Below are 15174 nucleotides of genomic sequence, written 5' to 3' on the forward strand. Positions count from 1 at the left end.
CGCGGCCGGCAGGCAACACGGTCCGCACTGTGTCACTGCCGAAGGCAGACTGTTTCCATCCGAGCCACCGAGAACACAGAGGATAGCGCGACTGTAGGGATTTATCTCTGGCACGCCTCCCGCGAAACCCACATTCTCAACGTATTGTCCCACACTACATTCGTAGTGCCCCCGCTCATTATAGTATATGTATAGTTAAGACTCACCGGCCACTTGACCATCTTCTTCTTCTGTGCGAATGCACAAACAGTGCCCGAACTCTTACGGAAATCGGCAACGCGCTGCGAGTAATGAGTATAATGGGTGGGGGCTCTACGAATGTAGTGCGGGACAATACGTTGAGAATGTGGGTTTCGTAGGAGGCGTGCCAGAGATAAATCCCTGCAGTCGCGCTCTACTGTGTGCCCTCGATGGCTCAGATGGATAGAGCGTCTGCCATGTAAGCAGGAGATCCCGGGTTCGAGTCCCGGTCGGGGCACACATTTTCATCTGTCCCCGTTGACGTATGAATGTAGGTGTATTCCACATCCGCCTACATATTGCCTCCGTAGGGACCGTGAGGCAAGTATTCCCACGCTCCACATGCTATTGCAAGTTGAAGAACCTTACATGTTGTATCCTACTAAGTACGGTCCTTCATGCTCTTCAGTCGTCATCGGAGTATGTATGTAGGTGTAGACATGCTTCGGCGGCACTGCCTCATTGCGGAACTCCTGGGCGCTGGTCGCTCCTGGTGTCTGTAGATGTTCCTCCTTGGAGTCGTGAAGAGGGTGATTCGTCTTCGGTAGACAGCGAGGTGGTGTGTGGGACAGGCGGCAGGTACCTGCAGCTGCGATTTTATCAATATTAATACACTCACTCATCACAGGCCGACAGAACACATGCTACGTGCTTTTTATGCCCTATATACACCTCGGGAAGAATTCAAGACTTTTGAATGTGAATATTCCCAAAACATGTCTGATTTATTATTGACAGGTGACAACCTGATTTAAAACCATATACTGCTACTCAACGCATGAAAATATGAAGAACCACGATTCTACATCTAAGGGAGAAAACAGTTATGTAGCATTAAAAATGACAAACTACACTGCACAACACAATTATGAGATCACTTTTTCGAAACCCTGTAATTCTCTCTCATAGCGACGTGTTTGGCTCGAAGGTGCCTACAACATTTCTATGTAACGAGGCGGCCTGCGAAGCCACCCTCGCTCTCGGCGATGCTTCAAAAAGCAAGGTGTCGAGACATGCGAAAACAAGGCCTGAGCTCAGAAAATCATCTCAAGTCACATTGGCACCAAATTTCACCACAATTCTGTCCAGCACAACCGCGAGCGTGTCATAAGACCGGAAGCTCGTCGCACTCTCTCTTGCCAACATCTCACCGCTTCTTTTGACATCCTAGGTCAGAACCATAATACTCAGCGCTGTAATCAAACGCTTTTCTTATGAGTGAACAAGGGAAACATTTTAGACACACCGCGGCTCAGAATCCCTAGGGGGTTGGCATAAAGGCCATCAATGAAGCCATCACTTTCATTGCGCATACTGATTCCCACACATTTCACACTCGAAAAAGACAGAGTGCCGTGTTATTAGCGGACGACGCTTTTGACAACCTTCGACAATGTTGACACCCAAGGAAGAGTTTTCTGAGGATATCGTTGTCCACCAACCCCACTGAACCTGATCTAACCCCTTTGGAGTGCAGTGCGACCGCAATATTTGCTCTGGTGTAGAAGGTAGGGCCACTAGGAACTGTTCAGAACCATTAGACGAAAACTGAACACGATCCAAAGTAACAAAGGGTTCTTATGCTTTTTCAGTTCTCCCGATTCGAGCCCCCTAAAGAAGCAAAGGGTCTCTCCAAGGCCCCCCAATCCGGTAACACCCTCGCTGCCACCCACCCATCTTTAAAAATGTACCTAAGTAGAGACAATCTGTGACGAATTCCTAGGCGCTTACTGGCAGGTAATCCTTTCGAAACCCCTCCAGGTTCGCATGTCAAGTGAGATGGCCAAGAGCAGCAATATAGCCTGCCTTCAGGCATCCGTAACTCTCTTCACGGACTATGCCCGTAGAGTTATATTTGTAAGGTGCTAAACGAAGGTGGATGCTAGACGAAGGTGGGTAGGTGGCACCGAGGGTGTTACGGAGCTTGGTTGTCTTAGGGCGACCCTTTGCCGTTTTGTTCACGCCCGTGTCAGTGTCACAATCCACTGTGATCGCACCACGGGAGCGTCACAGGAGCGAAACATGAGGGGTGAAACTCACTTCGTTGCTTCGGATCACGTTCAAATTTCATCGAATTGTTTCGTTCGGTCCGTAGTGGTTCCATACAGAGCAAAAATTCGGTGGTACTCTACTCAAAAGTGGTGTGATCATGTTCAGTGAAGTTACGAGCCCACGATGTCCTTAGAGAAGGGGTACGTCGTCCATCGGGAGTCAGGAGTGTCAAAGGTTGTCAAAAACGATGTCCTACAGCACATCGCCCTGTGAACTGCCGTTTTCCACAAAGAAATGTGTGGGAACCAACTCTGCAAGGGGAGTGGTTCCATTGAGGCCCTTATGTCACTTCCTAAGGCCTTATTGTGTTGATTCTGAGCGACGGTGTGTCTGAAATGTTTTCCTCGGCCTCCCATAAGGAAACCACCAGGTTTGAAGCCTGGGAGTTACGGTTCTGACCTCCATTGCGGAGGAGTCAAATGAAACGGTGTAAAGTAGGTAACAGTGGGTGTGATATTCTTCCGATTGTGTGACACGTCCTTGGTAGCATCGGGCAGGAATTGTGGTGAACTTTGATGGCAGTGTCAGGTAACTAACCCACCTCACAAGTGACATGAACTTCTGAGCTCTGGCGTTGTTTTCTCATGTGCCGACGCCTTGCTGTTCCTTACGTCGCCGAGTCCGAGTGTGATGTCGCAGGGCGGCACCCATTTACATCATTACAGAGAAATTATGTAGGCACCTTTGAGCCAAATTTCAAGCTTGTGCGTCGCTGTGGGCGACAATTACTGTGTTCAGAAAAAGTGATCCTTTAATTATGTTCCGAAGTGTAGTTCAATAAATGTGTTTTTACTCATGTACTGCAACTAAATATTTCTTTCGTACTGTGCATCCTTTCTTACCCTCCACAAATAACATCTGATAACTATCTATTTTTATAGCAGTAACAAATCTACTATATTAGGTGCAACTATAAGATCACTATTTTTCAGTAATATTACATGTCGTCGATGTACTGGATTCTTCACTTAATATAGTTTCCTGAAACTCTGTAAGCAGCTTTTTGGGGGATGGTTTGGATCTACCTTCAAACGACAGACAACTCAGGTTTTAAGCATTTCCGTGACGATACGTTAATTGGGAAACACTAAGTTTTCCTTCTATAAATCTTTTTCGTCCTGTACTTACAGAGAACTAATATGCGTGCTGAAAGATTTACTGCTTCATTAATTCTTACTTGAGAATTTATTAAAGCTGACTGGAGAATCCGCCGTTATTTCTTGGAACTACAGAGCTGCTTTTGTTAATACTGCGGACACTCTGCATGTATATACTGTATGTATATACTGAAGACATGATTTAATATCACGTAGCTACTGAATATATCGGTATTAGCTGGTAGTTCCGCGTAAACGCAACGACCCCACTATTTTAATTCCAGAGACGTTTAACTGAACAGGTTTTTGAGAGTAACTTTCACCGCAGTCTTAATCAGAGATTTACCTTATCGTCTATTTAAAATTTGTTAGGACACATACGACACAATTCGAGCAAATTATTTTAACCCTAATACCTTACTACTGAGCATCACAATGACAAGCATCTACCGAAATAAATGTGAAGACACTTCAGAATCACTCTCGTTTTACGTACTTCACAGTATTTCGTTAGTATGTGCGAATGTATGGTCCCCTTGAAAGAGAAGGTTTTCCTTTGCTCAAATGCCGTATATGGGCACTTTTTCAGCTACTTCTTTCGTTGTTTATTCAATACAGAGGCCTAATACGGAACAAACACACTGCGGTATGCACATTGTTTTCTTGAGTTCTAGGTGACTGATGACCACAGAAGTTAAGTCCCATAGTGCTCAGAGCCATTTCAGCCATATTGACTTTATCGCCATTTTCTTTTTGCCGATAGATATTAGGGATCTACGCACAGATTAACTATGTTACTTATATGGTTGAAACTTTAAGTACACTTTAACAACGTGTATATGTGAAAAGTAGACTACAATCATGTCATTTCAGTCACAAGTTTTTATTCTAGAAATATTTACATGGAATAATCAAAATTAAGTTTACCTTTCTAAAATTAATCAGTATACTGTTGGTAACTAGTTAGTGTCTGTAGTCTAGTTTACTCCAAGCAGTATCAAGAAGCATCCCAAAAAATTTTAAACCTCTAGTTCAAATAGATTTTTTGTACATAAAATAGACATATCAGAAAATTCAGTTCTCAGGAAATTTAGTTCAAAGTTATATTTGATCTATGGATCATCTGGGTTGTTGGTAACGTATTCCTTCTGCATAACCTTCCTGTTTTACAAGTTGATCTTCTCTCTTCCTTTTTTTGTTTCTTGGCCTCTTTAGCTGCCTCAAGGGCCAACTTTCCAGCTTTGCCCACCAGTTGTTGTCTTCTACAGAATCCATAAGGTACGTGTAGCACAAGAGGTACCAAAGCTCTTGTTTGCTCTACTGAACACTTGCTGCTTCTTGTGTAGCTGCTAGCAGTTGCCTCTTACGAGGTCACAGTAAAAAACAGCACTGGCTGGTCTAAGTTCAGCCCTGCCTGTAATGTCTTAAGCATCTATCTATGGTATCCTGTTCGACATTTCCTCAGAGTTTTGATTGATTGGAGCCATAAATTTTGGGTGTAACAATTTCTCCTCTTTTTTTCGTGTATACACAAGGTTCGTCAATAAACAGCCGCCAAGTTGATTTTTCTCTGGTGTTTCAGGAAATATTTTCAGCTGTGTTTTATTAATTTGTAACGGAGGGAAGGATGGAATCTGTTCAGACCTCAAAGACCATTCGTGTGGTGCTTCATGTATCATTCAGTGGTGTTTCCTTGGTGTGATATTCATCACAAAAAGGTTTATATATTATTTTCTGTCCACAGACGATAAAGCTCGCTAAACGTAACTGATTGCGTCTTGAGACCAAACACGAGAAGAAACACATTCAATCCCACCAGCAGCTGTGATGTAATTCTATCCCACTCTCCGCACTTTTCATAAATTCGAGATGGACTGTGACTAACAGATTTATTCAACATTGACTACTCCTCTTGAAAACTGTTTTTTTTCTCATCTAACATAACGGACTCTTTCAGCCACTAAATAAAATTGCTTAAATATGTCTGTCTCTTTGTATATCGACCTTTTTAGCAATTCTTGCGTCGTCAGCTTTCTTCGTGTGATTCAAGTTTACATATATGGTTTTGTTTTTAGAAATTACCCCCAGCTTTACTAACATCTGTTGGATGACCGACCAACCTCCTACTGGCAGTAATGTGGTAGGTTTTGTAGGGGATACCTTCCATCAACAAATGCAGCAAAGCCTGATATGAGACCATTGCCTTTAAAGCAATCGATGTATTCCAGTTCAAGCTGGAAATCAAAATATCTGGCCCACGACAGCTTGTTTCACATAAAAGATTATCGCCATCTCCTTCCAAGAATCGGGTGTTGTAGTGACCTGTTCTGGTCCCTGTAGTCCATCCACCTTTTACAAAGACTTGTTTGCTCCTTTTTTACAGTCGGACAATAATTTATTATATTTTATGGCAGTCTATTTTCTGTCATTCTGTGTACATCATCCTTCTATTTTATTTTATTCTCTTCTATCTTCTCTGTAACTAAAATAATTATAAATCTGATCTTATTGTTTCATCCCTTATTTTATTGATTTTATTACAGTCCCTTACATATCTCATGAACTTCATTTCAGCTGTTCCATGTATGTGATTTTTTTTCTTAATTGTTGTCCATGATTCGGAACCACATACAAGAGTCGGTACAGCCATAACTATACTATTTACTTTCTGTTTCCTTTCTTGTTTACCTTCCTACATCTATTCTAATTGTTGCGACGACAGCTTGAAATTTATTAACATTTTTCTCAAAGTTATGTCACAGTTAAAACTGGTATCACATCCTACATAACTGAAATGGGATACTTGGTCAAAAGTTTCCTCATCTACAATTATTTTCGGTGTGAGAGGATTCTTCCCTTTGACAGTCATTCTCTTTGTCTCTTTCATACACACACACACACACACACACACATATATATATATATATATATATATATATATATATATATATATATATATATATATATACTGCTGTTAGTAAATTATCTTTTCTTTCTTGTAAAATTATCTGTTCATTAGCATATAGCAAAGTATTTAACGATATTTTAGATCCTATTTTAATACCTAACTGTGTTTCCTCTTTCCATTTCGTAACTAGGTCTTAGTATATAAATAAATAAAGTGGATGGTAGACTACACGCTTGTCGAACACATTTCATCTAACATTTTCGCGCATGTACTAGTAACTATTTTCGTGTTCACATTTAGACTCTTTAGAGTATTAATAAGGCGTTTAGGAAAACTTTTTGTTTCTAATATTTTCCACAAAAGCTATCCCTTTACCTTAGTCATAATCGATATTATGACTGACGTTTTAAAATAATTTGTATTGCTACAGATATATTATCTTCACACAAATGTCCTTTCCTGATACCTGACTGTTCTTCCACAATTATTGTATCAGCAGCAAAGTGTAGTTTCTGATTAAAATTTACCATTGCCCTTTCTAAATGTATAATTTACTAAGCTGTGTTCCATTCTTCAGGTTTAAAACAGTTCTTCTAACACATAATTAAAAATAGAGAAAGAAAAATTCTAAAATGATTCCTCTGTATTAGAATAATTCAGCATTAACTCCACCAAGATCAGGAACTTTTCTATTTTTTGTTACTTTTAGTACCGTCTTTAATTCTTTTATGTCTAAACTACAGAGTTATTATCTGTTTTTATGCAGTAATTTTCTTGGCTGTCTTCATCATACCATTGATTTGCGTAATATTGTATCATATTGAAGTTTACAATATCTTTCTCAGTTTCATTCATTTACTTAAAAAGTTTAAACGCTATGTCCTATGTTCCGTGAATACAATATTTAACATTAGTGCTAATCTTTCCCAGGATCCTGCAATGCGCCAAACCATCTTCAGCCGAAAAAGCGCATCGTTTGTTTATGTCGCCTCAACTTAATATCGACATTTTATGTGCTAGAAGAATGAAGAGATTAAATTGTTTATATAGTTTTCTTACATTGTTGTTTTAAAATGTTGTAGCTACGTGACACTTGATGGTCGAGAAAAGCTGTGGCCTACCAAGTCAGCGAGTAGGCAATGCCCAGCCGATTGCTGAATCGCGGCGTTCGGCAAAGGTAACAAATACGATGCAGCTGGCCGCTACGAACGTTTGCTGGTGACTGCAAAAAAGAAACACTTATTGTTAAAGAGAGAATTAGTGCGATATATTTGTCCCTTTAGAATTTCAGTAGTATCCGAGTACTGTTCGAGTAGTGAGCCTCTAGACAGATTATCTCAAGAGTGTGATGAGATTGACTCACACGTACGATAATTGAACCAGTCTGCAACCGGGATAGAACTCAAATGTGTTCAAAGCAGCTCTAAGTTGAAACTTCCTGGCAGATTAAAACTGTGTGCTGCATCGAGACTCGAACTCGGGACCTTGCCTTTCGCGGGCAAGTGCTCTACCAACTGAGCTACCCAAGTACCTCGTCTCCTACCTTCCAAACTTTACAGACGCTCTCCTGCGAACCTTGCAGAACAAGGCAAGGTCCCGAGTTCGAGTCTTGGTCCGGCACACAGTTTTAATCTGCCAGGAAGTTTCATATCAGCGCACACTCCGCTGCAGAGTGAAAATCTCATTCTGGAAACATCCCCCAGGTTGTGGCTAAGCCATGTCTCCACAATATCCTTTCTTTCAGGAGTGCTAATTCTGGAAGGTTCGCAGGAGAGCTTCTGTAAAGTATGGAAAGTAGGAGACGAGGTACTGGCAGAAGTACAGCTGTGAGGACAGGTCGTGAGTCGTGCTTGGGTAGCTCAGTTGGTAGAGCACTTTCCCGTGAAAGGCAAGGTCCCGAGTTCGAGTCTCGGTCCGGCACACAGTATTAATCTGCCAGGAAGTTTCATATCAGCGCACACTCCGCTGCAGAGTGAAAATCTCATTCTGGGCAGTTCTAAGTTGTTTAGAAAAGTACTTTGAGAAGATTATCGGCTTGTGTAGGAACTGATTATTTCGCTGATTTTGGTAGGGTGTAGACTCACCAAGTATAGGAAAAGCTCTGATCTATTTTAATGTGAGATTAGTTTCTCCAAGATGTGATTAATTGTGCTTTGTGCTGCTTAATAGACACGCAATGGTAGGCGAACCGCATGTCAATATTTTTGTGAGATTTTTCGTTGGATGGCATATGTGAGGAGACGTGTTCTCGCGAAGTCGTTTAGTTGTTTTGTGGTTGACGATTAAAACACGCCCTAAGAGATAGTACCGTTGCATTGTATTATTGTGGTTGTGTACGTGTACGCAAGCACTAAGGAGTAGTGACTTAACGATATTTGGCTTAGGATGTATTGTGTAACTTGGCCGTGAGCGTCGCTCTATAGTAAATTCTGGAAATCTTGTTGGATGTAATGCATGTGTAGTCTGTATCAAAGAGAACGGTCGTCCCACGCAATAGTTATTTACTGAGAAATACTGGGAAGTTTATCGAGAATATGATAACTTTTCCCTGTGGCCTTAAACGGCAAATCAAGAACCATTTAAAAGAGAACACACTAAGAGATCATGGAGTGCTGTGTTTAGGATTTTAAATATTAGTTGGTCACGAAAGTCAACAACTGAAGTGGCTGAGCTTTGTCTGAATACTTTGAATTGATGTATCTGAAAAGTGGCGGTGACACTAAGGTTTTTTTGTTTTATTTTTTTAAATTACATTTCCGCTTAGTGGGGTTTGAATAGTGAACCAGCACTTGTAAACACAACACTGACTTGTACCTGTGATTGATTTCATTGCAGTAATGAAAGAAAATTGATTTAACAGAAAAAAGTCAGTATCCGACTTGTCTTTTATCCCAAAACTATTACAAGAAAAAAATTAATCAGTTCTTATTTGAAAGCACACTAATATCAGGAATATATCATTTTGTAATCAAGTAAATCAAAAGGCCAATAAAGTGGAAGGTAACCCTGGTGGGACTATTTGAATGACTGTGAGTGTAGGCAAAATGTAGTGTACGAACAACATTTATTTTCCCAAAACAGAGATAAATTATGCTAAACAAGTTAGTGATTGAATACCGTAAAGAATTAATAGGTGATTTAAGACTACACTGGACAAGGATCCTGGGTGGCAGAGACAGTTTAACTAGTAGAGTGAGTCAAGTACTCTGCCCCTAAAAATTTGGATAACGCAATCTGAATTGATCTGACGCTGAGAAGACTTTGTCTGATCAAATGTACTGAAGCTTCGCTACATAGGTGCAGTTGAGAGCAAGTGGCGATTGAGATCTGTACATCCTGACAATGCCGGAGCGGCAGTACATTACCCTTGTACTTCGTGCGGCTATGTAACTTGCAGCTGGCAAGATGTATGCGGCAAAGGTGAGACGTCGAGGCGGCAGCTGTGAATCGATCGCGGCCACGAAAGAAATGCAAAAATTTCACGGTCTAGCGATCAGGCAGGCGGATCGCAACTTACTCTCTATCAGAGTGCTGAAATCGCGGTAGATTCCAGTGTGTGACACACTCGTTCGCTGGTCGTACCGAAGACAAATTTAGCTCACTTATACGACAGAGCGCACAAGGATATCAAACATCAAGACCGGTAAACCAAAAACGAATAAGCCTGATCTCGGCAAACGAGTAGTCTGAGTTTGAAGTCACACTGGTGGTATAGTAAGAACTTCACAACAGGCTCCCCAGTTTAAACTACTAGAGTGATGTCGGTCTCAGGACAGATCCCAAGTACCAACCAGGCATGCCAGAGCTTTGACCACAAGTGCTTACCAGACCAAAGTCCCACACCCAAGTGCTTCGCACCTTTCCAGATAAAAATTCCGCAAATTTCACGAACGACGCTGCCGTCACACTGTCTTGAGCCAAATACAGAGCACTAGAGGCACTAAATCTCCGATTCCACATGACACCACAAAGTCATGTCGAACCAGGGCAAGAGTTAAGAAACTTGCATCTCTGAAAAAAAACGAAACCGCCAGTTACTGGCTTTTCAAGTTTTCACAGAGGGGGATGGAATGATTTTTTTCCATAGTCGTGTCTCTTCGCGTGGCAACAAATGAACAGATACAATCTCAAATATCTTTATCTAAATCGCTTGCACCTTGGGGCTTGTTAGACCTAGCTATGAGGTGTAATAAAGATTCTATCTCTAAACGTTTCTCAGATGCCGGTTTGTTCTTATACAACAGAGGCAGGCAGGGTATTGGTCCACTGGCCTACTTGCACTATCGAAAAACACGAAAACCTCTGAATTTTTATTGTGTGTGGCTCTGCACACAATGCCCAGTTTACGACTCCACTCTGTAGATTCGTTCTTTCAGACCGTCGCCCCCAAGCAGGCTTCCACTGGCGCCACAGCAGGTAACGCAGCACTGTTCTGCTGGAGTCCTGTCTCAGCTACAGGCTGAGCTGTCTGCCCTGTACAGCTGTGGGCCTGTCCGGCAAGATTTACTAAGGGGTGGGCTCGCCGTCAATTGCTTTCCACTCCAAACAAGCCGTTTCTATGAGCTAAGAAGCATAAAAATACCTCGTGCTTTTATCGCCATACCAGGCTCCATCAACATCTGCTCAAGCCATTAATTTTCTAGAGTCTCGCTCAAGGTGCATCAGGTTGCAATGAAAACTTTAATAATTTTCCATATGCGAAAAATAGGTGAGAGAGTAACTTGTCCTCTCTCAAAACTAAAAGACTGGAATATTAGTTATATCAAAATTTAAAACAATTAAAGAAAAGGAATAGTATTTTTCAGTGAACGACTTGCAACAAAAAGAAAGCTAATTAATCCTTAAGCATGGAAAGTAAGTTTGTGTGTTATGGAAAACTATTATAAATTATAAATGAAAAGTCAGTCCATTTAATTCTGAAAGATTGAGTTCCACGAAATACTTTATTATGATAAGATTTCAACAGTGTCAAGGATATTGCTGTAGTGAGCCGCTACTTATAGAGGTTATCGTTGACTGACAACGAGATATAAACAGTATACAAGTATATCTTTGCCTTGTGGACCTATTCGCCAATATAGGTTGCTGTTATTGGTAAAGTAAATACATCATTCCTACTCCCCGTAGATTGTCGCACCTAGTATTTTTCTGCTGACTGATACTAGTTTGGATGGCAGATTATCTGCCGAGCCTAGTGAACCCTGATAAGCAAATGCGTTGTTGTAATTAATATCAAGATAGCTATCACTGGCTCCATTATACCACGAAAAGTGTTACTGTAACCATCCTTTCGTGCATAGTGAGGTTGTAGCCAGTAGTAGTCTAATTTATAGCTTGAGAAGCTGAATATAAAATATTACGTGACGTTGTTGGATAGTACAGACGATTATTTCAAGTCACACCGATTATGTCACTGAGTGTAGGCAACTTGTTGTTAGGACAAGTAATACTAGTATTACGAGAGTGAGCTACATCGCCCGACATTTATAAAGGGTAACGCAGTACAATTCACTATAGCATCTTTTAATTAAATTTTTGTTTTAGTTATTTTCTGTTTATATTTTTCATAAGTTTCACTGATCCATGTTTGTAAATAGACATTACAAGAATTGTGTTTCTCTTTAATATCGTTGACTATTTTTGTGGTCCATACGTTCAAACACCTTTTTGTAGTGTGATATTTTTTCATAGTATCTCATTAGTTATTTCCAATATTTCTGATTTTAATTATTCTCTTTCTTGTTCAATATTGTCTTTAGTTTCAACCATTTGCAGTTTGTATGTGAGTTTTTGTTGATACAAATTCGTTATGTTACCCTCCAGTAGAAGACGAAATTTAGATTTCAATTTTTGACTTAAGCTTTTCTTTGCATTTGTTTGTTTACTCCATGTTGCTCATATTTCAATGTCTGAACTAAATAGAAAGTGATCAGTTTATATTGTTATCTCTAAATACATGAGTACATCTAATTTGAGAGAGGTTTTTTTGTTACCTCTTGCATTATCGTTTACAGAGCGCAAACTTCTTCCGTTCCTGCTACATTTATTTACGTAATTATTTTAAAATAGATATATGTGTTTTTTAAACGGTAAAAATTTGGCAAAATCTTTTAATGTTTTACCATTGTCATTCAAAGTTATTTTACCAAATACGCCTACTGTGTTTACTACTGGTAGATTTACTATGCTTGCTTTTATGTCTACTAATATTAACAGATAATAAGAATCTTCATGTTTCCCCTTCTTTAAGTGCATATACTACTGTGACCCAAAAACGAACTTTATAAATTCTAAATCTAGTAGTTACTTTCATTTCATCTATATAGTCATAAAAACTATCTTTCTTCTCCATTTTTCATCTGAATGAATACCTACTCCACTCAGTGATCATTCCATTTGTTCGACTTCAATGAAAATTAATGTGCAATTATTTAATACTTTCTTCCTGTTAGTATCTTCTTTGTTTCTGTAATTTCGACAGTATTTACACTTCTTTGTTACTGATTTTCTATAAGTTCTGATTCCTTTTCATTAAAACCTCCTGTTATAGTCCAAATACCTATACATAAAATGTCTTTGACTACGCCGCGCGGTCTAGGGCGCCTTGTCACGGTCCGTGCGGCTACCCCCGTCGCCCCGCCGGAGGTTCGAATCCTCCCTCGGGCATGGGTGTGTGTGTTGTCCGTGGTGTAAGTTCGTTTAAGTTAGATTAAGTAGTATGTAGGCTTAGCGACTGATGACCTCAGCAGTTTGGTCCAATAAGACCTTACCACAAATTTCCAAAGTTTTTGTTTGACAACAGTCGTTTCCTTTTATTATCATCTCGTCGTTGTCTTCGAAAACTATCTGGCTTATTAACTGCAGTAGTTTAAAAGTCTCCTACATGTAGCGCATTAAGTTTTTATTTAACTTGTGCTCCAGACACGTTAAATAATAAAGGAACATAATGTGTAGCACACAGAAGTCATCTTTCTTTTCAACTATCTCAATTTATATACAGCTGCTGCGAGAATGGGCACCACAAGAAACTTACCAGACTTATTCCGTGGAGATTTATGAGTTGTAATTTTCTTAGATATGGATGGGTAACCAGCCCATTGTAGAAGGCCTGGGCTTAAGAGATCTACCTTCCTTTTCGATCTGTTTTCGATCACAGTTTTTTCCCCTAGGGAAACTGGCTGCGCCATGCCTCGAGAACCATCGGTAGCCAGTGTTATTTTACACACTCTGTCTGGCTCCTCTGTTGAGACTACTCTGGATTTTGTGACTCTCCTACTACATACTGCAGGCACAGCTCTCGAGTTCATCGAAACACGAATGTTTTCAAGACGACACTGCTTTGTTTTTTCTCGTGGTGAAGGCGGCAACATTGACTCTCTGAGTCAGAAAGATATCTCAGTGCATAGCTTTAAAGGAATCTCGTGATTGTTACTGTATTTGATTAAAACAAAACGGTGTTTCAGAAGTTCTTACAATTTAATAAATAGGCTGAATAGTAAGTGACAATCGGTCTTTCAGATGTAAGACAGTTTTCAATACGAATGCGTTTTGATGGTACATTATCAATAACATTTATAAAATGAGAGATAAATTTATTGAACTGCTCCTAAATATCACAACACCATTTTCCGATTGTTCTGCGTCCATACAGGATGAAAATGAATTCTGCAGTAGATACTCCTATCGTGCCTGTTTACATAGCACTGCCATTAGCAGAAAGAATGTCGTTGCTCTCTTTTTATCCTCCATTTCCCGCGCAAAAAAACTTTTACGAATGCATCCAGAGTTCCCGTAATCATTAATGATTGCGTTGTTACAATCATTAATTATCAAATAATTGGCTTGTGCTGCTCCTGCCGGTAGTTTATCACATGTGGTACGCAGCACAAGGCTGATTACTGTCAGCAGACAACAGTTCCAGGGGGGGGGGGGGGGGGGGGGGTCGTATGTCGGCCAGAACGTTCTATCTGTTTTTGGCGATGTTCCTCTTCCGCTTAAAAGTCTTCCAGTTTCTGCCACTGGAATATCGCGTTCGTTAGTATCACCGTGCCTGCACTTCCGTAGCTATTGAGAACTGCATTTTATCCTGTAATTTCACCTAGATCAGCGGTTCCTGGCGGTAGTTACCGTTTGAGAGGTAAAACGAAATTATATGAAGGGAGGAAACAAAAGGGTTTATCTTTCGGTCACGAAAATAAACTGTTTTTAGATTACTTTGGAAACACTGTAATTTCTAATTAAATACTGCGAAATGGGGTTACTTTAGTACGTACGGGTAAAACTGTTACTTCTGTGATGTAACGATTTCATAATCTGCCGTAGTTCAAAAATTTGGAAAGAGATAGCAATTTCTGCATGTAGTTTAAGATTCTTTGGGTTGGTTATACTGGTCGACAATCGACTCTTTCAAAAAGAATAAATAAATAAATAAAATAAAGTTAATGAATAAATAAAACAAAATAAATTGTGTTGTGTAAAGAAATCTTATGTTAAACTGGTAAAGTAAATGTTTCGCTTTATGATGACATGTCGTATTCATGATCAATGGAACAAGTATCAATGTAATGTAGTGGAGGTCATGTGGAAGTCAGTTTTAGGAGTGAGTTGTTAAGTTCTACAAATCTGTTGATGCCAACACGAGTATGATCGTGCTCGAATCAAAGGTAAGTACGAATATGGCAACTATATTCCCTGTTTAACTTGCTATAATTTTATTTTTCTGTCTGCATTAGTTAACGTACTAATTTGCTAAAATATAGATATGAAGCTCGGTGGGGTCATTTTAGTACATCTGTTTGGTCTAAATATTTGGACGGTGTGTTTGGTAACATTTTTTTTCAATCTAAAAGATTACGTTTCGTTTCAGAACGGCAGTAC

The 15174-nt window shown here is 40.0% G+C and overlaps 1 protein-coding gene and 1 non-coding gene across 2 annotated transcripts in view; one reads left to right on the forward strand and one right to left on the reverse strand.

Annotated features, from left to right (window-relative positions):
• The first annotated feature begins 403 nt into the window (after positions 1–403).
• On the forward strand, positions 404–478 carry Trnat-ugu. Its single transcript has one exon. It is a non-coding gene; the product is annotated as a tRNA-Thr (tRNA).
• A 127-nt stretch (positions 479–605) lies between these two features.
• The window catches only part of LOC124580548 (proline-rich protein 2-like), a 59157-nt gene continuing 44588 nt past the window's right edge, over positions 606–15174 (reverse strand). Inside the window, exon 3 of the mRNA XM_047131272.1 lies at positions 606–829. Within this exon, the coding sequence (XP_046987228.1) occupies positions 606–829 (224 nt within the window). The remainder of the gene's footprint in view (positions 830–15174) is intronic.

This window comes from Schistocerca americana, chromosome 1, assembly GCF_021461395.2.
Source record: "Schistocerca americana isolate TAMUIC-IGC-003095 chromosome 1, iqSchAmer2.1, whole genome shotgun sequence".
NCBI classification, from domain to species: Eukaryota; Metazoa; Arthropoda; class Insecta; order Orthoptera; family Acrididae; genus Schistocerca; species Schistocerca americana.